At 36.3% G+C, this 25248-nt stretch overlaps 2 protein-coding genes across 8 annotated transcripts in view; one reads left to right on the forward strand and one right to left on the reverse strand.

Moving 5' to 3' along the window:
* The window catches only part of LOC124157303 (kinetochore protein ndc80), an 89983-nt gene that overhangs the window by 33226 nt on the left and 31509 nt on the right, over positions 1-25248 (reverse strand). Inside the window, exons 11-16 of one of the 7 annotated variants that reach the window (XR_006864566.1) lie at positions 25106-25215; positions 22863-22965; positions 21696-21786; positions 16938-17101; positions 15966-16090; positions 4989-5206 (exon numbers count right to left, since the gene is read on the reverse strand). Coding sequence is in view for 1 of the 7 variants with exons in the window: in XM_046531922.1 (XP_046387878.1) it covers positions 21715-21786; positions 22863-22965; positions 25106-25215 (285 nt within the window). In the remaining 6 variants the exon portion in view is untranslated. Of the gene's footprint in view, positions 1-4988; positions 5207-12388; positions 13389-15965; positions 16152-16937; positions 17102-18310; positions 20696-21695; positions 21787-22862; positions 22966-25105; positions 25216-25248 lie in introns of those variants that run through there. The other 6 variants (XR_006864565.1, XR_006864569.1, XR_006864568.1 and 3 more) reach the window with 6 other exon arrangements.
* Positions 6551-12179, forward strand: LOC124157304. The gene is made up of 3 exons (XM_046531924.1): positions 6551-6847; positions 10333-10468; positions 11429-12179. The coding sequence occupies exons 1-3, from the start codon at positions 6617-6619 to the stop codon at positions 12025-12027; spliced, it is 966 nt and encodes a 321-aa protein (XP_046387880.1). The 5' UTR covers positions 6551-6616; the 3' UTR covers positions 12028-12179.

Consider the following 25248-nt stretch of genomic DNA (forward strand, 5'->3'; position numbering starts at 1 on the left):
TGAAGTTTATTCGAGGAAGCATCACATAAAAATGGCGCAAGCACATTGTACAAGAGGCAAAAAATAAACCAAACCGGTCAGTTTTTTCTTAGAATAGATTTTGTAGTGGCACGCGACAACTTTTTTTAAATGTAGCTTATCAATTATAAAAAAAATTGGAAATGAACTAGTGTTTTGCGTATTATCGTGAAATGTACTTAGGATGAACTGAAGAATTCGTTGTAGCGTTGAGGCAACAGTTAAACTATGTGCGAAATCATATTCATTATTTATTACCGCAAATTTTTAGGTTAACTTCCTATGATTACATCGGCTGGGTAATCTACGAGTTCATATTGAGAGGTGTAGACGATTACCGAGCGTTTCCGCATTCACTTTACCGCGCATGCAATGAAAACTCATTGATTTTAAAATCTTGAAATGAAAATGCGAAGCAATTTTCCTTGTCCAACATTCAAGGGAATTCTACTCGGAAATGCTTTCCGGGGAACAAATCTCAAGGAAACCGCGTGCACCTATTCGACACCTGCGCTTACCAGCACGAATGGAAAATTGAGAGAAAAAAATATTCTCTCCGCGACCCGCAAGAATAGGGCGACCAAAAATCATACTTGAGAAAAGAAATTTCTTTGATTGATTCAATTTTCATTTAAAGTCATTGTTCTCATCCCTCCCGTTGAGCTGACGATAGTTCGTGCTAGCCAAGGTGGCTACTTGTTGGACAATTAAATTTAAAATATGACTATCGCGGTTCGCGCTTTTTGTTTGTCTTAAGATGACGTATCAGCTTCGAAATCTCCGCATATCCTCAGAAGTTGGGTCACCTGCAACCCTACCCTACAAATTACGTGAACAAAGTATATTCATCTATGGCACGTGGTTCTAGCACAAAAATAAAAAATTCGCGCACTCACCAGTGTAACTTCACATATTACTAGCTTGCAGGTGCGTTGTGTGTGATAGGAAGGGCTGTCTCTGCGAATTTCCAAGCGGTCGAACAAATATGTAATACGCCCTCTGTCTGCAGATAGTTTTATGGCTTCTGCTTGAACGAAAAATATTTTTTAGCGCTTCTTCCCCTTTTTTTGTAGAAATTTTAGCCAAAACTGTCGAATCCATGAAGTACAATTTGCTCTTTTCTCAGTTTTCTCGAGCGAGCTTATGGATTCCGTTAGTAATCATTCGAGTACGGTAGTAATTTTATAATTTTCTGGGCTCCCTCTTCAATTTATTTCACGCACAATTTTTTATATTTACACTAACTAATTGAAAATTTCAACTAATAAGCATCCATATGCATTGGCATTAATAATGCCAATTCCCGTTGGGGTAATTAATTTTGATGAAACGGGAATGCAAGGTTTGTCACTTATTTATTCTTTCTTATTTACTTACTTATATTAACATTTTATTCTAAAAGAGACAAATAGCTTGTTTCAACTTATTTCTTGTTTTTGTGAGTGTTTTTGCTCCTATTTTTTTTTAATTTAGCGTGAGATGAAACGTCACCATTTTTCCTAAATTAGGGATTTCACTATTGACAAATATTGAACTCTCGTCATGGCACTGTATTCGAAATAAGTAATTTTCTGGCCCTTTATTCGACTACTACATTTCTTTTGATGCCCAATAAAGTTATCCACATATCTCAGGGATAATTTTCAGAAATAACACAAGATTTCTCATGCAATGGCTTTATTAACCGCTGATTTTTTTACCGCACTTCATAATTAATTACTAATACAGGATAAAAGTATTTAAACATGCCATGAGAATTCAACCGCTCTACAGCACTTCTCTGACTTGGATGTTAATGCTCAATTGACAATAGTACTTCCGTAGACGATTCGAGAAAAATTACTGGTCAAAAATACTTCTTGGGCAATATTTACCCGAGCCATGTTTGTAATGTGAGTAAATATAAGATCACAACGGTCACCATTAATTTCCTTAGGTCGCAGCCTCGAGGGTAAATATGGTTACGCAGTTAGTCACCAACACTATGGACATCACTGACGTGTCCATTCAAATGAAGCGCTTTCTCTGTTTCGTCATTAAATAAACCATACAACAAGGAATTTGTCATCAGAAACGTTCTTCTGCGCAGAAAAAATATTTGTGAAACATCATTCCTTGCTGTCATAATAGGCCAGCTGCTATTTTGGTGTACTGTGCATCGAGCATACATATCCAAATTCCATGGTCATTGTGGTCTCTGCTTATTGGTTAATTAAAATGTAAAATATTATGAAATGAAAATGCTAATGAAATGAGTGTTGTATACTGCGCACGCAATAATGGTTGATTCATTATCTTTCGTTTTCGTTTTTGATAACGTAGGTACCGATATATATTTTCCCCTATTCACATTCGAGGATTAACTGCTTCCGAGTCAATTAGAGATAACAACACGAAGGTTTCATTGGACCGGAATCTAAAATGGATTTGTATTAAAACATAATTGTTTTGAAATTAAAGCAATGAATTTAATCGCTTTTTAGTGGATAGTGTCTTATTTATAAAAATTTAACAAACAGTAAGGAAAATGATCTGTCTCCACCCGACTTCTCAAATAAAACATCAAAGTAAAATTTATTTTAGTCGATCATCTGTATCATCAGGTGATCCACGAAGGGATGGCTAAACTATTGCTATGAAAACATCTCTATTCTCTTGACCAACTACTAATGTTCTTATGACAAAGATTGAAGATATTCTTTCAGCCGAGCCGTATCACACATTCCAGGCGGAAATTAGCTGTAGCCAGCGGCGTCGGTAAGATAATATGATACGACCTCCGCGCAACTAGTGTAATGGGAAGATGCATGCACGCAACTCTTCTACAGCTCTCACCACAGTGAACTTGAGGTCGGAATACATATTTTTATTTACACGGAGGAGTGGGCTGCCTTGCGCGCAGGTATTCCGAGAATTTCACAGAACACGCGATGATGTCCGCGAGTGTCATCATAATGGAGTTCAGGGTTTGGACAGAAAACTACCGAGCGTAAACTAAAGTTTGAGACTCGGGAAAACGTATTTATAAAGTCTACGAAGTTTTCTAAATATTAAATACCACTTCTGAAGTCAAATTCCCTGGCATGCGTGATAAACGCTATCGAGAAAATACATTTATTTGTATGGTCCTGATTTTTTTCAAGATCTAGGCATTGATTGCAATCGCAGCACTAAAAGGAATGCAAGAATTTCAAGATGCATGCTAGGTCTTATTAATAATTCAGCGTGTGGTGCTACCCAGTATACCAACCTTAACATGAATTTAATTTTCTTGCAACTCGCCACCCATCCTCATATATGTCCTCGTAGTGCGCAGACTATTATTTTCGCCTATGTTAAAATCTTAATCCGTGTTTTTAGATATTAGTACATACCTGAGAGCTGAAAAAATTACGGGGAAACCGAGAATCGAGGTCTTCTTTATCAACTACGGTAATTAGAACTGGGGTAAAATACTCATTTATGCAAATTTACGAAGTCTTGCGGACCTTCATTGTGCGCAGCAGTGATTAATATTTTAACTAGCATCTTTTTTAATTGTTCGAGAGGCAATCATGAATAGCTTGAAAGTAAAGGCTGTCTTAGATTTGTATTTTTTCTTTGAGCTAATTTGATGGATGAAAAATGTATCCTTGTCGAGCGGGATTTTCTCGGCCGACAGACAAACGTTGAATTCATGAAGCTTGGAAAATTGCAGCAATTGCCGTTGTCATTCTGTCTAATCAAATTTTGAAACACGCTAATGGCTCTTCGAGAACGCCGGCGATTCGAGGTTTCACTACTCCTTCAAGACTAGAAAAGATTACGAAACAATCTGCCCACGAGAGAAAAATTTGATAGGTAAAAGAAGCGTCAACTTGATCCTCTTTCATCCTTGGTTTCGCGGTCAAAGAGGTGTCACCGGATTTGCACGCTCATGTCTATCATATGCGAGGATCCTGCGGTTGCTCAAGTTCAATGAAATCCGGTTTGCATTCGCGATTTTAGACGGACAACGACGTCATCAAGAACTACGTAAGTTTGAAGATTTGAGTTCCGGAAGTTTCTTCTAAAATTACATGACTGTTCATTAATATATTCGTCCACCGTAACCCTAAATGTATTGATATTGTATTTATTCCATGAAAACACGGGGAATACTTATCCGATTTAGACGGAATTTGCGGGGTTGTGGCAGTATGAAGGATAGGTCCTAATCAGGAATATAAGAATGTACTACTTTCAGGATAAAAAATAGTGATGCTCTAAGAAACACTGAACATTCTTAAATGGAGATAAGAAAAGTAGATGAGAGGATACTTCAAGTGACGTTTATTTACTTTGCCACCAAGGGCGCACCCAGGATCATAACTAGGGGGGGACAAGCCAAGTTGTGTCATTTTAGCATGGAAAAGGTGAATGAAACTAACATTTTAAGAAAATTATAACACGGCTTTATTAGTTTATAAGATTATTTTCTTGAAAAAATAATTTTATTTTAGTTACATATCTTATAATAATACATCATTTTCGTGGGTTTCAGAAAAATTTGTTGAATACTTTTGTTTCAATTCAGTACTGATTTTGCATAAAGACTTTTGCGATTTTTGCTTCTAGGGGGTGGGGGGCGATGCTCCCCCCCCTGCCCCTCGCTGGGTACGCCCATGTTTGCCACTATAATCGAAAAGTGTGAATTTCGTAATTACGCATCTATTATGTCATGTATAGTGCGAAATTCTCGGCAACCTTGGTGAAACTGGTTTTGCATTATGAAAAATTCCTAAAACTTCGCAACACCCAGTTACTCTAGAAAATATTTTGTGACTTAAATTTTTCCCTTCAAACATTTAAATTCTCGCTATAAAAGAGTTGAAAGCGATTATTATTATTATTTAATTTATGCCTAAATATCAAGATATAGATATACTACCATTGATAATATTAGCTCGCTTTCGAAACCTCAGAATGAAATGTAAAGCGTCGAATCTTACCTTATTCGTAAGAAACCAAGGGTCCGATGCGCAGCAATTCACTGGTTCCTCCGGCTCTGAGACGGAATTTCATCTGACTCGCTCCATGTTACCTCACGATGAATAACTTGCACTCAGCTCCCTGGTGGTGTCTTCGTTGGTTTCTCCTCCTTGAGTTTTATCCGTCGAGTCCACCTCCAGCGCCGCCAACTCGCTCTTCATGCCAATTCAATATGACACTGTAAAATCGTGAAAGAATAGACGAAATAAACACATCGAAGCAAGTAATGCTTTTAAAAAGGCACTGTTCAAGTCCTATAAGGTAGCCTGATTTTTATATGAGAACATTAGCGTAGTACATTGGGGAGAAGATTGGGGCCTTTTTGATTTACATAGATTGAGGTCAATTTTTAATTTAAAAATTCATTATTTGAAATAAGTGCATGTAAGAGTGTGAAAATAATGCTAAAATCGCACAATATTTGGCATTTATTCGGGATTATTTGCCCAAAAATTTATCCCTTTCCTTTCGTATATTTTTTTAACAGAGGAACCTAAAATACTGGGTTATAACAAGAGTAGGACTTCCAAAAATACCCGGCTGGAACTTAGATTGTTACGCAAAAGTCATGCAGAGCGATAGTTACATTTTCATCCCCTCTCCCCTTTAATGATCTATTCATATTTAAGGATGGAGGAAGACAACCATTGAGAATCTGTGAGGCAATACTTGATATGACATCTCAGGGAAGATGAGGAAATACTGTTCGAGGAAATGAATGGGCTGGATGGAGCAAGTATTATGCGAATTGGATTATTAAGACTGATCGGGCAGGTAGAATTCAATGGAAGGAGGGGAAAAGGGATAGGGAGAGCATTTAAACTCCATGAAGACATATGGGAAGAATTCCTTCCTGATAACTGAAAGAGGTCTAATGCATCAGTTTGGAAGAAAATTCATGGCAGAGGTATAGTAAAACTTCTGTATGCTCGACGAAATGAATGAGTAGCGAGGCTATTTTATGTTATTTTTTTCTTACTAAATGTTGTCAATTAAAAAAACCTATTAGTCCCATTGGAAGCAATCAGATAAATTCCAATCGTAGGGCCAATAAATAAGTGACAAATATTGAAAAACAAAAAACCTTTTAGTTGTTAAGTAAACATAATAGAGTAATCTATATGCAATGTCACGCATAAAGGCATAAAGAACATTTCATTGCTTCGTTGACGAGCTTAGGAGTTATAATTAGCGTTAAGAATAGTAACAATAATTTTGACTCGTGAAAACCTGGGTATTCTATGCAGTAAGGTAGAACAGTACATAATAAAAATTTCCCACGGGATAAGTTTAGATAGGGAAACATTTTCCGGACAGGGATCAGTTTGGAGAGAGATGTGACATTCGACATACGTAACCCGTCCGAAATCGAATTAGAATAGAAAGAATGAGAGCCAAAAACCCATCCCCTCCATATCCCTTGCGGGTTCTTGACGACAGAGCGACGCAACGCTTGGCTGACGGGACGCGACTCATCGCGAAAGGTGGGTTTTTGACGAGCGCGTGAGCAGTGCAGTCACCACGATCAACTGTCCACAGCCGAAGGCCCCTAGGCCGATCATCCGACACGGCCGCTCACCCCATAGTCATGCGCCCGCGAGTCGACACTCGCGATTTCGTCAAAGGCCCTCTGCTCATCTGGAAGAAAATAATATCGGACGGGTCGACGAAAAGCACCCGCTCGTCCGCCGAAATGTTATTCGCCTTCTCGACCGGAATCGGTAGCAAATCTCCGTGCAGTGCTACAGACGATTTGGCTCTCCAAGTGCTTATGTGCTCCACGTCTTCTGACTTCAACAAGGTGCTTCGTTCCCTAGAGGTATGATCTAGAGCTGATCTGACAGAAATGCGAGGCATACCGTGATCCTGGTGCTCCATGCCAATACTTTTCGTGAGAGGAGAGGTCATTGGAAATCAGTTACCTCACAAAAAAACCTCTACTCCGATGATTTCGCGAATCAGTGTTAAAAGAAACTAGCTGTATGAGAGGAATGCGAAAGTTTCTCTTCACTCATATGACTTGAGAAGAATTAATGATATGGGTTTCAATTGAAAATATAGATTCATCGTAATCAAATTTTATCGACGAGGGTAACGAATAGAGCGAGAGAGAATAGATCATACACAACGGAGAATTTCCTGTGGAACCATTGCTGAAAACTTTTAAAATCGAAGGAGAAAGGTAGCGAGGCCCTGGAGGCCTTATCGCTGAGCTTCAAGGAAGTGTCATATCAGTGAGTTCTATTTAACGCAACGGCAAAATGTAATTATGCCTCTCCTAGAATGGATTTAAAAATCTGCAGAAAGCCGATCCTCTCATAGACCTCAACAGGTTCATTCACTCTGGAAATTCATCTGCCCGACAGTGTGAATATTAGATTTATTGCGTTGGCCTCGCACCTTAGAATAGGTAAAATACATACAAGGGATAAAACCCAAGGCTCACGGCATTATGCAGACCTTGTGTAGAGGAGAAAAGGCCTGATACAAAGTGAACCGGTTCTCGTGCATTCGGCAATGTTAAGCGAGTTTGGATCCTGCTCAGTTTAAATAGGGTGTTGGTGGTGTGCACCGCGTACTTCGGAAGGAAGACAATAACTACAAAAAGACAACAAATGTGGTAGCATAAAAGACAGTATAAACATTCATTATCATTGATATTGATTATTCCATCGGGTAAATGTGTTTCGGATCATTTCCCAAGAATTCAACGGTCACCGACACCGTTAAAAAATTATTTAGTGATGTCAAGAATGTGAAACTTTTGTAATTCGAATTTTGTGGTGTTGCACTATTTTAAATGTGGGCCATTTATTTAAAAGTAACACCGGTTATGGTATCAATGCATATATCGGTTTTCTGCCAAAGCTGACAGGAAAAAAGCCTTATAAGCAACATCGCAATATTTTTTTTCGAATCGCGTGCGAAATTTTTTGCGCAATGTTAATTTCTAAATTCGAAAATATGTGGCTATATTTTAAATGATCATCCAAATTTGCCTCCCTTGAACTTATAAGTATATCAGATAGGTGCTTTTCACACGCGAATGATTTAAAAAGTTTTCAGCTACTTAATAGTCTAATTCACTAAGTAAATCACCGACCATCAAATTTATTCGAATGTAAGGTGTATAAATCGATAAAGAGAAAATTCCCCGCATCATAAAATTGTTCGCTGGTAAGGCGTTAAAATATTTTCCCTATCGGAGAGCATCGTTGTCGTACTTAAACAGGTAAAAAGTGGTAAATTAGTATTTTATTTGTGATAAAATAGGGTGCGAATTTTCATTGCAGTCATTCGCGTGACCCTTCATTTGGCGAATGTCAATTAGAAAATAGTGATGCGTGTGTCTGTGTCGATAAAATTATTATTTCATCCACCTCTAGCAACAAGAAGTTTGATCTGCCTTCTTCAGCATCATTTAAAGCCCGCACTTCATGTTGTATCGAAAATAGAGAAAAAATACGACTATTCGCAATCTACAAACTTCTCACGGAAATTCATCCCGATACTATTTTTATGTTATTGTCGCTCCCATTCACAAATTCCGAAATTAACCGGTGTTGCAGTGAGTGGGGTATGCCATTCTATTCTAAGTCAATTTTTTCGAACTATCCTTCATTGAGAACATTCTGTTTCAAACTTTGCTCACGCAGTGGATTTTCTCTTGAAAGGCCGCGGTCATAGCGTACCAATGGGATTCCTAGAAAGTTGTGTGCGAGTAGAGAATTCGAATGGCGTTTGCCTTACCGGATAGCACGATGAGGAATGCTTGAGCTACCTTAGTTACAAATGAGGGGAAAATCCGAGGGCAGCAGGAAGAGAAAAATGCTAAATTAAAGGCAAAGTGTGTAAATTTGGATCAAGGAAAAAAACGCGGATCATGAAATACGTTCATTAACGCAACCCTGAGTGAAGGCCATAATAGGCAGAAAATTTTTCGAGAGGCAGGGAGAGGTAGAAAGGGAGCGGAGGTTCATTTGTAGTTGGGAGCGTTTCGGGGATAAGGGTATGGCTGGATAAATCCTTGCTATTAGATTCTCAGGAAAGTGTCAAAAATAGAATCATACGGTTAGTTTCAACACCATTTGGTCAATATCTATTAATGTTCTGCACGAAAATATAGCCCAATATCTCAGTGCCGCAATGTCTGTTGCTTGCATTGCCTGCATGCATTGTAAGCTACAGAACCCTATGGAAGGAGAAAAGAAGTTGAGGGAGTGTTACAGATGCTTGGAAATTCCAAAAGCATTGGAGCATATATGTAACTCCTTACTTAGCCTATTAGTACTCTCTCATAGTACAGGCCATCTCTATTACCTTTTTGTAATCTATTTACCTTGAATTATGGATGATAAAGGATAAATCCAAGCCATCTATTATAATAATGTGTATAATTGTCCTAGATTTACTTAAATTGAATAATCACAGCCTATCTCAGTGGTATGAAGTTCATGCCATCCAGTTGATAGTGATTTATGTTGAAATCAAATATTGCTGAAGAAATATTAAGGTATCTTTACAATATACATGTGTTGTTTTCCTTCAACAGGTTTTATTGGTGACTATATGATCTCGAAATACTAATGCCAAATTTTTTTAGCACAATAGACCCCCATTTTACAATACGTTTGACTTATGATGGAATAATATTTTTTGAGAATTCAACCTTTTCCAGTTTTTTCCACTAGCACAATATGCTATCAATTACATAATTCTACACCTTATTTATAAATGAAACATTTTTTAACAGAGCAACATGTACACGCCCTAATGATCTTTGAACTGATTTCTCATCTGAAAATTGAGCCGATTCTATACCTGTTTGATGGAATTGCCAAAAGAATGGTCCTGCGTAGTAGATTAAATCTATAAAGCGAAGATCTATTGTATTGAACCAAAAAAATTGAAATTTATAATGGAGTTGATGCGACAGAAAATAAAAGGAACGGCTGTTCTAGATTGCGGTACTAATGAATGACCGCAAAGCAAAATGTATTTTATCTTTCTGCAATGGTTGTTGCTAAGATGAAAAATTTAATATGATGTGGGCATTTTAATGATAACAGCATATTTTCTGCAGATCTCAATTTCATTCTGTGGCAATTTTGCACTGCTGCTCTTCATTATGCTTTGGAGAATTGATGATCTAATAATTTCTAATATTCAGACATCAATTGTCAGGTTTTTACAGTGTTTTTGGAAAAACACCTTTGTTATAGCAAAATTATTATATAAACATGCTAATCAAAAAGTCAAAAGTCAATAAGGCTAATATTCAACATTTTTCCTGCATTTTTACAGTGTGCACCAACAATGAGTGAGACAACCACAGAAGTGGTGGAGGAGCTCTCCCCAACTCCAGTAACCCTTCCAACGGCAGCATGGCCAAAGTGGACCATAAGCAATCTTCCAGGACTTCTCCCTTTCTTACCCAAAGGTAAAAATCCTAATCATCTAAAACATAATCCTAGTCTCAGGTTCATACATGAGGAAAATTGTATCTTATACTTGATTCAACCTAGTCCAGTTACTCTCTTATGAATTTGGGCATCTAACAAAGGAATACGCTTACCGCAAAATGCCATGTCACGACAAAAGATTAATATGAAGATATTATGTATTCCTCTAAAATTAAAGGTTTAAGATAGATGATACCTTTAAAGGGAGGATTCACCGGTACACTTCCTATTAACCCTTCTGAAAAATCATAGATTTATGCTAGGGTGTAGGAGATAATTGTGAAGATAATAGGATTTTGTGAGGAATAAAATTACTCCACAATGAAAAAATTGATTCCACTTATTATTGCAAACATACTATGCCAAGTGCTGATGTTTTAGGATGCTGTGTGGTTGAGAAGGGAATAGTTGGGCTGAGGCAAAAAGTCACCGATTCCTTAAATCACAGCCTACGTGAAATAAAGCAAACTAAGTGGACAGCAGTCCACCAGTCTGTCCTAGTTCCTTAATAGTTACTCTCCTTCTGTGATCTATTAACTTAGCACCTAGTCTTACACGCTCACTTATTTTGAATAAATGAAATTCATATGGCTAGTCTCTCACAATATTTTTCATTTGCAGATAAATATTCCCATTTGGGAGTAAAGACTTATTTTATTCACCTAAATCTATGCCTACATTTATGTTGGGATAGTCCAGGGTCACTTTATGTGTCTATAATCAAAGACTAAAATACTCTATTTAGGAATGCCATAATTTATTTAGGAATGACTGGTTAAGTCAGCTTTTTGTTAGCACCCATGTTGCTCAAATGGCTAAATTCAAGTAATGAGCCGCATCTTCCAGATTCATAGTGACATGATTCATGCTATGAAATATACTAGCTTTAGTTTATTCTTACTCCTAATGATTAATTTTGACTTTCCTCCACTATGCAGTGCCTGGACACAAGGAATCTATAGGAATTCTGCAGCAACTATCCCCAAAAGTCATAAAGTCAGAATGTATCCTTACGAGAAGATTTTGGACTTTGTCATCTTCAAAGATTGTGACACCTCAACCAAAGGACTCCATTACCACCACCCCATCAAGAGTGCAGACCATCAGAAATGGAACAACTGTCCCGACTACAAACACAACACAACAGACATCAAGTATAATGAAGAAACAAGATGCCCTCTTTATACTATCCATGATTGCATCAGCCATGCTGAAGCTTTCAATGGTCAGAGGACTGCAAGGCATGCTGCCGAAATCAATGAGGCCATCAAAAAATTGGCTGAGGAGGGAATTTCTCACAAATATTGCAGTGTACTCTGGATTAATAGTTCTTGTGGTTGAGGGATCTGGGTGCTTGTTTGGACTGTTAGCTGGGGCAATGCCTCCAGGATTAATTTTTATGATCAGTGCTTTGGTAATAATGATGGTTATAGCAGTAATGACGATTGGTCATGATCCCAATTCCGAAACTCATGCTCTTTTGTCTCCATCTTCATCACCTTCTGCCACCTCTCAGAGGATCTGCAGGCGAAGGTGATGCTAATGTTTTAGGAGGACGAGATGAAGTCTTGGCTGAAATGTCCAGAATGTTAAAGTGGTTTGTCCATTTTTACAACTTATTGACTAAGGTATTCACTTATGACAAAGGAATAACCTGCGGATGAAATGATTTTGTCCTGTTTGTTGATTGGCAACTCTGAAAAAAGCAGCTTCTCAATGTCATTTATGCATGGCCAGAAATTATCATGGTTTTGGAAACATTTAAATGTCATGAAGAGGAAGTTGTCAAAAAGCTATTAAATATTCTTTTGAGAAAATTGGAACCCTTCCATGGAACTTAAAAATGTGTGATAAAGTTGTACAAATATCTTCCTGTATTTATATTTTTTAAAGTTAAAACTAAGAACTATTTAGCCTCCAATTGGCAGTGGTTAACTTCAGAGAGATTCTTATTATTGATAAGACCTTTTCTGAGATAGCAAATTCACCTTTATTCTCATTATACAGCTACTCGGCAAGACGTAAATGAGCAAAATTTTAAAATGTTTACAGAAAATGTGTAACTACAGCATATCTTGAAAAGAGAACAAAATCGATACTTTTGTTAATGTAAATTTTGTACAATAAAATAACTGTAAGCATTATTCTTTAACCCAAAATCTCAAATAATAACCGATGCCAAAAGGTGGTACCACTTAAACATTTGAGACTGAATTAGGGCACCTGATATGTAATGTTGATATTAAGATCAGGTAAAGCTAGAAACTGGGCAAAGAAGTTTTTAATATGTGATAAATGAAAGACAAAGGGCACATTCAACATTAAGAGACTTCCTAGACACATACCATGATGGCTGCAACACAGTTCCTTCATTTCAGACTGGATACCATGGGAATTGAATATTTGAATTATTAATTAATGGAATGGCTGTTGTATTTATAATGGAGTGAATTCTGCATGTGTGAGTAAACTGATGGAGTGAGTGAGTGACTATTTAAATAGGGCAATATATGAATTTTTGAGTAACATTTTAGGTGACTAAAAATAATGATGAAGAGTCAATACAGTTAAAGAGGTATCTGTAAACAACAAAGCGATACAATTCTGTGTTTCATAAAGATTCATTCCAAATGTACCTGATTCATTAAAATGTTACTAATGATGGAAGAAATTTTTAATGAAATATATTTTACATTTCAATAAAGTGTTTCATTCATTGCAACCATTTCCCTTAATAATAAAGTTCTCAGCTGAACGTTGTCCTGACTAGAGGTTGGATCTTCAAAGGATGCCATATAGAGAAAGAAAGGATATACATATACATATGTAACTGGTTGACTATAGCCTCGCAGTCTTAACTCAATATCTTAAGATCATTTCAGCAAAGAGCAGTTTTTCCTAAGAGAGAAAAAAATACATGTAAGAATATCAATAAGGAGAATATTTTGAGAATAAAAGACATAATGCTAAGATGAGTAATTTTTTGGGAAATATTAAAATCCTGCTTGAGAAAATACGCTGAATTAACTCTCCAATAAAAGGAAGTGTATTCTAAACAATTGAGAAAGAGATTCAATATTAATGGGAAAAATATAACATTTTTTACTACTTTAAAATACACATCTCCCAAGACTCTATATTCTTCATTTGGAACCTCTTAATGTACCAGACTACGGTACAAAAAATAAATCTAATGTAGATGGATGACAAAGAATATCTCAAAAGCGACCTTAAAATTAATTTAAGGAAAAAGCCATGGACTATCTAGTAGAAATCGTCACCCACAAGGGTGCATACTGAGCAAAAATTCCAAGAAGAGATAAATTAAAGTCTGTATCATCCCTCAGTTTTAAAAGGTACTTTATCTTCTCCTTTGCCATTATCTGAAATCAGCTCACATTAGTGAAATTAATCATTAAACTTATCAGTATCATTGAAGAAGTATATCCACATGCAATTTCATGATTGGAGACAAATTGAGTGACTTCAGTCATAATGTGCTTCTTGATTTGTTAATCATGACATCAATGAGTTACAAAAGGTTTTGTAGGTTCAGTGACAGCTCTACAGTCAGAGAATTAGTATCTTCATCTAGATACTACACCGCAAGCCACCTAAAAGGCGTGCTAGGACACCAGCTGTTTACAGCAAAAAAAAAAAAAAAAAAAAAAAAAAAAAGTGCTCCAACGATGTTGAGGCTAGCGTTTATTAAAGTCCTTTATGGTTCAGGGGAAAAACGAATTCCCATATCTATCCATTCGGCAAAACATCTCTCTTAATTTATCGCTTCTATCGGACCTGGAAATATAGTGTGGCTCTAATATTATGTTCTGTGTCGCTCTTAAAGATATGCATTCTCAATCGTTCAAGCAATCTAAGCCTAGCGTGCAGCCTATCTTGGTTCAATTCTATTGAAAGCGACATCAATTGAAGTGAAAGTTCAAGCTGGGATTACAATTTTCCATGCTTTGAACTATGATTTGAGATTACAGAATGGCTTCATGGTTGGAGTAAATAAAAATGAGACAGTAACAAATTACTCATGTGTTAGGAGCTGGATATAGGGAAAATCAAAGAGTTAATTTTTAGGGAAATAGAGATGACATAACCAGGTCAGGGACACAGCTAAGAATTAAGTCTAGGGGTCAGGGTTTAGGCAAAACTAATACTGGTAGGTATGGAATACCTGCCAGGGTAAGCGGGAGGTGCTGCCCTCCCCCAGAATTTTTTTAAAGATAAATGGTTCAAAATGGTGATTTTATGGCCTTCTGCGGGATATTTCATTAATATTACACTATTCTACAAGTAATATGTATTAATCCAATTAAGTAAAATGGATTAAACTCAAAAATTTCTATGAGCTCTTAGGGGTTTTATCCACCAAACCCCCGCCCCCCTCGCTGCACCACGTAACTCATTATTTCTACAGAGACCTCAACATTAAGGGATTATTTAGTGGCTGGAAATTGGACAAGATAGGATATGTGTACCTGATAAATGATGAGCGATATCTAAGGCAAGCAAATGATATTATTCTAGAGGGGGAAGAAAAGCTATGGGAAAGCCAGAGAAAAGGAGTAGAGATAGCACGAAAGAAAATTCATGGCAATTTAAAATTGGGATGACAAGAGCATTTGCAAGGAGAGGAGATTGGAAAGCCTTGCACCTGACATCAAACCCTTCCAATGAACCTTATAGCGTGATGAATTAGAAAAACAATGACGGACCATTTCAGTACACCACGCCATTGTTCCATTCAGTATCTATTGCACAGTTGGGGTTTAGAAGACTGAGTCAAGATACTATCCAGTGATCACACTATCTTCCACATACCTGCAAGTGAAGGCACTGCTCTATTCATGCCTAAAAGTAAACTGTCGACTAGAGGTGCACCTACAGAGGTGAATGTGTGAGGTGCAACTCACCACAGGGCCTACCTAACAATTTCAACATATATATCTCATTAAGGTTGTGAAAACAGTTATATTTGGGGTCCTGTTCAGTAAGTAGAGCCTAAGTGAGACCAGCTCATCTGCCACCCTGTTGATGCACCTCTGCTGTCAACCACTATGCTTCAAAACATAGTAGTAGGCACTTTTAGCATGGCATGGTATTTGGATGAGACGACTGACAGCTGAAGACATTTTTGCCATGAGGAAAGGGTAGGGAGAGGAGGGTAAGATGTAACCCAGCATTGACATTAGCCTGCTACTAATGAAAGGCACCAATGGGACCACAACTTAACATCCCATTCAACAGATGGTGTGCTGCACTTCAAGTGCTCTCCGTACAGCACTAAAAGAGGGATAGGCCAATCTCTGAAAAGTTCATCCACTTTTGGTCTCCCTTAAAATCAAGCATACAGCAACTTAATGCCTGCTACCAGTCTACCTACATACTGTAGAGGAGCTAATTTCTTCTAGGCCAGTGCATAAATTATAAAAAGACCCACTTCATTAAAACACGAATACATACCTATTATTATGAGAAGCAAGTAGCCTTGGCACACCAGACCAACAACCAATTTTTCTCGGATACCTCCATACTGATAAAGTCATCATGGCACATCATTCGGCACATGCATAGTTCTCCAAAAGTAACTTCAATAAAGGGGAGAACCAGTAAGATAAAAATAACATCTTCCAACCAGTAACATTATTCCTACAAAGCAATAAAAAAGTAACTTCCACAGGCTGATCTTATGAAAATATGTACTTCTAGTGCCTTAAGCTATAAAAGTTACCTTAATCAAGCAAGACATGATAATACGAAGCAGACAATGAAATGCATTTAGGAATTTGAATTTACTTCAAGCCCTAAAGAAATTTTATATGGAAATTTATTGGCACAAATCAGGGGTAATTGAGGAGAGTATATTCAGAAAACCAAATGAATACAAATTACAAATACGAAATACATTCAGAAATGTGAAAGAAAACCTTTTCAGGACTCGCAAACTTGAATAACCAAAAATTTAGAAGGAATAGGAAGTATAGTAATTAAGTGAATTGCTTCAGGGAGTGCACACTAATTTTAAACCCTAAATATAGTGTAACAGTAATAGGTGGTCAAAGCACATTTCAATTTTATTTTAGACACAAAATGCAAAATTACTTTAAAACTTTTATTTCAAATCCAAAATACAAACTACCTACTCTGGAAAATTGTGTATGAGATACAATTTGAATTTTAAAATACTTTCTTAAAATACAAAATACTGTGAAATTCAAAGTTTTCAGTGAGTAAAAGTAAAATGTATTCATATTTTAGAGTTTTATTGAAATTTTAATGCAGTAACTAAGGAATTCCACATGCATTTATGCAATATAAACTAGGTTCCGACATGGCATTGCAAAACCAGATTTATATATTTAAAATTTAACATTTCAGCAAAAAGTACTAATTCTAAGGAAAAAGGACACTAAATATTATAATTTGGTGACTTACAGCTTTTACAGAGAGATGAGAGAAGGTAGAGTTAATTTTTTAGTTTTCACTAATATGTATCCTGTTTACATATATCATACATCAAATACATAGGAAGTATGTATTATGTTTCTCCTAGATGCATTGCCATGAGAAGAATGATTAATAGGTTTAGAAATGAAATACTGGAAGAAAAAGAGGTTAAGATGAAAATTGCAGTTCAATTCTCCAAAAGTGAGACATAATTCAGATTGCCTTGCATTAAACAGGTTTATCAATTGTAAAATGACAAAAATGTTCATATTCATCATATTAACCATGAAATTAGAGCTCAATGAGTTCATCCCTAAAAACAGCCACAAGAAAACTCTAGTAGCCATAGCCAATTTCTCATCCTAAATTCTTTCATCGCAGGATTAATGACAGGTAATCCATGCTTTATCACAAAGTGCCTCAGGTTACCTTTACCTTTATTCTGAGAGGGGCTAGCTGCAGCTAGCAGCAGGGGTTGGTCTTTAAAGTTAGGAGTTGGTAAATGAGTTTTTGAAGGGGAAAGAAAGTGATCAGTTGACAAATTAGAGGCTAAGGAAGAAAGCATAGATGGTCCCAATGAATGTATTACAGACGTGATACAGATAGAAAAGGTTGGGGAATTCTTCTCAGTGGGTTTTTCGGTCGCCCCAGAACACTAGATCATCTTCCAAAGGTCTCACATGCAGAGCTGCACAGTGCAAAGATGAGGTAGGAACTATACCATGTTTTCTTTCATTTAATTTCTTCTTTATGACCTAACCTGCTGGAACTAATTATACATATATATTGGGTTATTTTTTTTTTTTTATCTACCACCAATCCACACGTAAAAAATACACATCTCCCATATTCCTGTGCATTTCTTATATCTTCCCATCTCCACAATAGGCCTGCTTAACAGCTTTTCTAAACCTAACTCCCATCCACCGTTGGACTAAGGGAAATGATGCTTCTTGTTTCTAATGATGTAATTACAGTCAAGAGCCAACACTCTTTTATCTCTTTTTGACAAATAATTGCAGATAAAGCTACAAAAATCTCCTTAGCATATGCCATAATCATTGGAATTTAGCCATTAAAACCTTGATGGTTTAAGTACATTGACACTTCTTACCCTGAACCAAATAAAGATCTGCCAATTTGTAACATAAGGGCACACGAACTTATTAAAAATAATTAATAGGTATCATATTAACAAATGAACCAATTTCAACCCAAAAATTATTCCAATTGTGTCAGCAGCTTCTTAATCTGTAGGGTAATTAAGGGTATTTTATATTAAATTCTTCTAACTTCCGTTGACCATGCATACAAATGATAAAGGTGTTGTCCATATACTGTAGCCAAATTTTGGGTTTATGCTCTACATTTTTGATTGCCACTGCTTTCAAGTGTTCCATATAAATATTCAAGAGGATAACCACAGAAGCCATCAAGAAGCACATAGGGGATCCAGAAGTCAGAAAGAAGCTAATACCACAAGACCCAAAAACTCCTTGTATTTATGGGTTACCCAAAATAGCCATATTAAATTCACCGTGGAGAGAGAAGAATCAGGAAAACTGCCATTTCTTGACGTCTTGGTGAAGAAGAATGACAACGGAAGCCTAGGCCACGCCGTGTATAGAGAACCAACGTCAACAAATTGGTATCTCCATGCCAATTCTCATCACCATCCTGCTCAATTAACGCTGTGATGACCTTTCTAATTGAACATTCGATCCGGCTGAGTGACTCGTAGAATCTATCTTCAGTAACTATTAAGCTGAAATCCATCCTACGTCTTAATGGTTACAACAACAGAGCTATATCCCACAATATTAAAAAGATTATGTACCAACAAGGACAACAGGAACAATTCCAAAGACACAGAAGACATCATTAGCCAAAAGAAAGCCTTCCTCCCCTACGTGAAAAGAACGACAGATAAGATCGTCAACATCCTCCAGAAGTTTGACATAAAAGCCATTTTTAAACCACACTCCCAAGTACAACACCTCCTGGGAAATGCCACGATAGGACACCATTTCAAATTGAAGGAAGTGACCAGCAGTCGGTCACGAAACGTCGGGGAAATCTCCACTACCTCACGCAGCACATTCTTAAAATGCACCAAAAAAGATACATATGTATATTCTTGCCAAACATATTTTTAGGATAATTCAAGGCAAGAGCCCATCCATTTATTTTTCAAATAACGAATAAGTAGTATGAAGTCTTCTTTATTTGTGGTTTGAGTATTTAGTAACTGACAGTCCTAACCTTACTAGCTATGCAGATACGCCAAGTAATTCAGTAATACTTCTGGCAACTTCAACTCTACAAGTGAAAGCTTGAGTGCAAGGCTCAGACCAGGCTGAAATTACTACATGATGGCCTACAAGTGTACCCCAATAAAAATTATACTTAAAAAAGGCTTACGCTCTTTCTTCACAATCTTATACCTATTCAACTCATTTCTATACAAAATCAATTCATGTATGCATAAATTTCCTACCTTACTGATGTTATGCCAAGAACCAAAATTATTGATAATTTCACATCTCTCATGTAGAAAGATCTGACAAGGCTCCCTCACTTTCAATATAAACATAAGGTTAGTTTCATACAAACTACATCTACTTACATGTTGCATATTTACCCTGTTCTGAAACTCATCTATGGTGCAGTTTAAATGATATAATTTTCAAACTTATTGTGAGAAAGACATGCAAAAAAATAGTGGTTGAAACATATTTTCCCAGTCAAGTTTCTTCTTGTTACCGAAAATCCCAGACTTTCCTTGGAAATAGAAAATTTCACAACAACTCTATATTAACCAGGTGCAACCAGATATGTAATCCCTAAGAAATGAGGTTTTGATAACTTATTTGACTAAGTTGACCAACATACACAAATCTTTCATCAGATTCTTATTTATTACAGAAGTAAACTATGAAATAGACAAGAGCAGTACAAAAAAAAGAAAACATAAAATTTCTTCATAAATATGCACTCTAAAACAGAAAAATCATTACAATATTCACACAAATGTTTACAAAAATATTTAAATCATTTACTTAACATATCTTTAGCATTTGAAGAGCAGAGTCATCAGAGTGGAAGACAATTGACATCTAATTTACTTGTGCAGCATAAATTAATTTTAGTTATGACTTACCCACATTCATGAATGCAATGGGAAATTATTATTTCACACTTTTAATTAAGAACTGAAGAATAAGTCTCCTTTAGCACATCTGTTTGGTTAACTATTTTTACAATGCCACTCTCAGACTTCAGCAGATATCCATTAGAATCTAATGTATCAGCCAAGGAATCAAACTTTTTATCTACACACAGGTTCACCATCAAATGGAGGCCTTTACTGATGTGATTTCACATTGAACTTAATATGATGATAAGATTGCAGTTTGGAGGACAGTATGCACAGTCATTACAAAAATGCACAACAGTTAAGACTCGGAAGCCAGTTATTACTGCTTTCAGCAGACACACCAATGTTTTAGTTATCACATCCATTTTTTCACTTATATTACATTTATACAACCACAATGGTATGGGATATTGACATTTTTTTAAAAAGCAGACACCTTTCTGATAAGTAGATAAGTTGGGGAATCATGTCATTATCCATATTTATTTACATATTTGAAAAATTCTTAATAAAATAAATGCAGTTCTCCCGCATTTATTTAACAACAATTTTTCAAATGAAAGAACTCACCAAGCTGTATGCTTGACACCTGAAAAATAATATTTGCAGAAATTTTTATGTTTATTAATTATAGAATGAAAGAATATGAGTGACTCAAACTAAATATTTAATCAATATATTTCTAATAAATTGTTCTACCATCTTTTGAGAGAAGCTAATGAAAGAAGAAGAATTTTATTAAAAGAATGGCAAAAGGAAGTTAATAAAATTTTCAACACACAAAAATGAGCTCATAATCCAGTAGATGCATCAAATTTCAACAGCACTCAATTCAATGGAAAACTTTCAAACCTACGAAAAAAGAGCAATTTATACATTTTCATTACCTTTTATCATGAGACCAACTGAAATGCTCATGAAACTCACTGCCCCATTATAAAGAACAAAATTGGGGGAAAAATAGGTAGGTGAATATAAAAAGTTATTAAGGGATGACAATTATATGGTAAGAAATCACTACCAATATCCACTCTAAGAAATAGAATCCCTTAAATAAAAAAAACGAGCCAACAGACTTGCATGTACCTAAATCCCTAATGCAACTTGGAAAGAGTATTGTGATGATGAATAAATGGGAATGTTTTAAATCTCAAATGAAAATTAAATGAACAGGACAATAAAAAATCCCCAAAGCAGAACTTGAGACAGTGAGATGCATTGAAGTGAACAAAAAGTGTTACGAAGGATGAAAATAAGTGCTGCAGAAAAATATTTCACTATTACTACTTACTCATCCTAACCATTAAAAAATTATTTTCAATAGATATTATAGAAAGCATGTAGATACCACAAAAAAGGCACTGGAGAATGAAATATCCATCATACCTCTATCACTCATCTTTCATCCAATTATTTAGTCAAATTTCAAATATATTCAAATGTTGAAAAACAACATTTTTCAACATCACATTTCATTGTTAGTGCTCATTTCCGTATTTGAAAATTACTTTCCAATAAAGAAATCTGCACAAAAAAGAGTTGAAGTATATACTTCAATCAAATAACTAACATAACTGCATTTTACTCACCAATAAAATATTTTCACTTCTAATCCTTATCAAACTTTGATATTTCCTTTGATAGCCTACTAGCTTCAGATTGGAACCAAGTCAGTTTTTGCTGAAAAAGTAATGATGATCATCAACAAAAACTACCAGATTAGCACCACAGGAAGGCCAAGATATGCACATGCAAAACTTATTGATATCATACAACTGAACAATATATTTTGAACAAAAAACCGGCAATCAGAATAATTAATCCAAAATTCAATTCACTGGGTCCAAAATGCAGCTGAATAGGAAAAGTTCAACAACCTCCAGCCGTTCAGTAAAAATAATGCAGGAAGATGATGGATGAATAAATCTGTACACCATTAACTCCTGATTATCCGTGCATAAGTTTCAACCTCATTCGATGTTTTTCATCAACTATTTTCTTTAGTTGTTGACAAGGAATGTTTCAAGTTTACTTGGACCTCTGCTCTTGCATTGGAGATGATGAGCAGCAGAAAAATCCATTTATGCATTAATGGAAGATTCCATCACTGCCCCTATGAAAAAATAGTATAAACCTGTATAAAATGTGTATACATTCTTATACAATTGCCATGACAGTGGATAAGAATGTATATAAATTTTATACAGGTTTATACAATTTTATCATAGGGTAACCAATTGTAAATAAAAGAAAATGTATCTACGATCTTCAAATGTATTTTTCATATCGAAAATGCACAATTATTGGTGTAGCATGTCATGCAGTTGAATACAAGCCAATGGAACCAGATATTTCGTGGCACTCAGGCAAGTTTACTCAGCAGTAATTAATACTAGTGATCAATGCAAAGGATAACCATGAATAGCAATAAATTTCCACGACACATTAATTATTACAGCACATAAGTTTATGGCAATATTAAGTGTTACTGAATTCAACAGGGCAACGGCCTTTGGGCCATTCTTATCCAGAAAACCAGAAAAAAAATTAGCTAAGAAGTTCCATTTCCAATATAAGCTTAAAAATTTCACAAAAAAATATTTCAAGTAATTTCGGGAAGTAAGAAATACCCTTTCATAATTTGCCATTGTAGATCTGGGTTAGTTTCACTGATAAATGTCTGTATTAAAATGAAAATAAAGCCTTAATGAAAAACACATTGTGTTACAGGCATGATGAATGACATTAACACTCACCAATGCATATTTGACATATGACTCAGACATTTTCTGCATTTCACTAAGAGCAGATGCATACTCTTGTTTTTTGGCTGCCAGCTCCTCAACCTTTTCTTGATACCTAAGATTAGAACATACAAGTCTTTTAAGGTCACTGATATATAACAAAATAAATTGCACAGGGAATTTTACTCAGAATTCAGTGCGGAGCACTACAACTGGCGTAGTCCCATCTAAGCCGAGATACGGAGCACGTCAATTGATGTGCTCTCCCGGTCGGGCCAGGAGCCCTCTCTCCGCCTCTGTACATGACTAATATCCACTTCCAAGTCTTCCGTGTGTATGGCCTTAAGCCAGCTTTCTTCTTTCGAACCGTGTGCGCAGCTTGTAAAAAGCAGTATTTGAACATAAGTTATGGCGCGGAAACCTCCATGTATGTTTCATTCTTATTTTTACGCCTGATTTTGACAACTGAAATGAAAATCGGGCCCACATTGAACGTGTTAATAACTTAATCAGTTTTGCCAAAGTGATACAAGACATAAAAAGGAGGAGGAGATGACAATATAACATGTAAGGAACACTCATTAAATGAAGGCTGAATGAGCTCCAACAATGAACAAATTTTCTTCTCTTAATAGCATTTGATTTCCCTAAATCCTTCAGGGAAGACCCTTGAGATTGAACTTTGAAGGCTCTAAAAAAAAGAATCCCTAGGTGGCTCCAAACCATTCTGGTCCTTTTATGTATTTCTTCCTTGGTCCTTTATGTATAGGGATAAACCTTACTGGTAATGAAAATAAAATTCTGCATAGGTTACAACAGATTTCATAGGCTGTCATCTCTATGTATCTAATAACATCTAAAGAGAGTCTTGCACCCAGTGTCTTTCAATTGATATACATACATATTAATAAGAACAAGAAATTTTGCATAATACACCTAGAGAGCAAAAAATTAATTCACGTACAGAAATCTTTATTTCTAGCACTCCCTAATTCTGACACAAGTTTTAATAAAGCCGCCAGAGGTAAGTCAATACCACTGACTCAACATTCCAAGGGAGACGCTCAGCAGAATATCGATATCATTATGATTGTAAAAAAGTAAGTGAAAGAGAGGATACATTTTCTCATAAATATAAATTGACTAGTAGTGCCAACCTGCCTGTTCCACAGCCAGGTTGGTTGACTCTGCTGTGCTACCGGTCACTATTGTCACGTATCGTTGTGGTGCTGTTGCCTATCATAGTGTTGCACCTGTACAGGTTGCTAGTTTTGCAAAGGAGAACCACTGCCGTGGGGAGGCAGGAATTGCAGCTTGCCACTGTTTGTCTCCCATTTTGTGGACAGGCTGTTTTTGGTCTGTTTTTGCACACTTTTTGCCCGCAAATTTACACAATGTCGAGCTACAATGCTTGGAACAAATCTAAAATGTGCATGCAGAGATTCAGCGTCAAATGCACCAAACTTAAACTCTTTGGCACTTGAAGCGATTAAGATAGACCCTAAAGTGCGACTGCATACATGCAGACAGACTGACATCCTACAAACTTAACACATTCAGTGCGGGTCCAATTTTCATTAAAGTCATCAAAATCGGCTGTTAAAATAAGAAAGAAAAATAGAGGGAGGTTTCCGCCCCATAACTTCTGTTCAAATGCTGCTTTTTACAAATGGCGCACATGGTTCGAAAGAGGGAAGCTTACTGAAGGCCAATCACATGATAGGAAGACTCAGAAATGGATATTTGTCATCTACGGAGGCAAAGAAAGGGCTCCCGGCCCAACTGGCAGAGCAGGACAATTGACGTGCTCTGTATCTCGGCTTGGACGGGACCACGTCAATTGAGATACGCCGTGCTGAGTGTGTTAATAGATATAGAAAGTGGCCAAATGTGGTAATAGTGGCTCAGAAAGCCATTTTTATTAAAGGTGAAAAGATTTTTATTAATGGTAGTCAAAATAGGAAACATAGGAAATCCCTAAAAGTTATGTAACTCGAATCACTGAGGATAGAAACAATGACTACTAAACTCATCATTGTCAATCAGTTACATGATCAGTTAAATGGAAGTGCACCAATCACTCTTGGATCAATAGACCTAAGGGTTTGAAGGCCAATGTTAACAGTGAATACTGTTGAACTGTTATTATTCTCATGAAAAAATGCTGCATATTCTGCACTTTCGTCCCCTCACAACAACTTTAGCATAATATAGTACCAGAGCCAATCAGCTCGAAAGAGAAAAAATAAACTTACCTTTTCTTCGTCTTTTCCATTTCCTCAAAGCAATTTTCCGGAGATGTTGAATGCATGTACTTGATTTGGTCCAAAACTTGCTGGACTTTACCTCTCAACTCCTTTTCTACCTGCAGAGGTTATACCATTGAAGTTTCAATTTC

The sequence above is a fragment of the Ischnura elegans genome, chromosome 4 (assembly GCF_921293095.1).
Source record: "Ischnura elegans chromosome 4, ioIscEleg1.1, whole genome shotgun sequence".
NCBI lineage: Eukaryota > Metazoa > Arthropoda > Insecta > Odonata > Coenagrionidae > Ischnura > Ischnura elegans.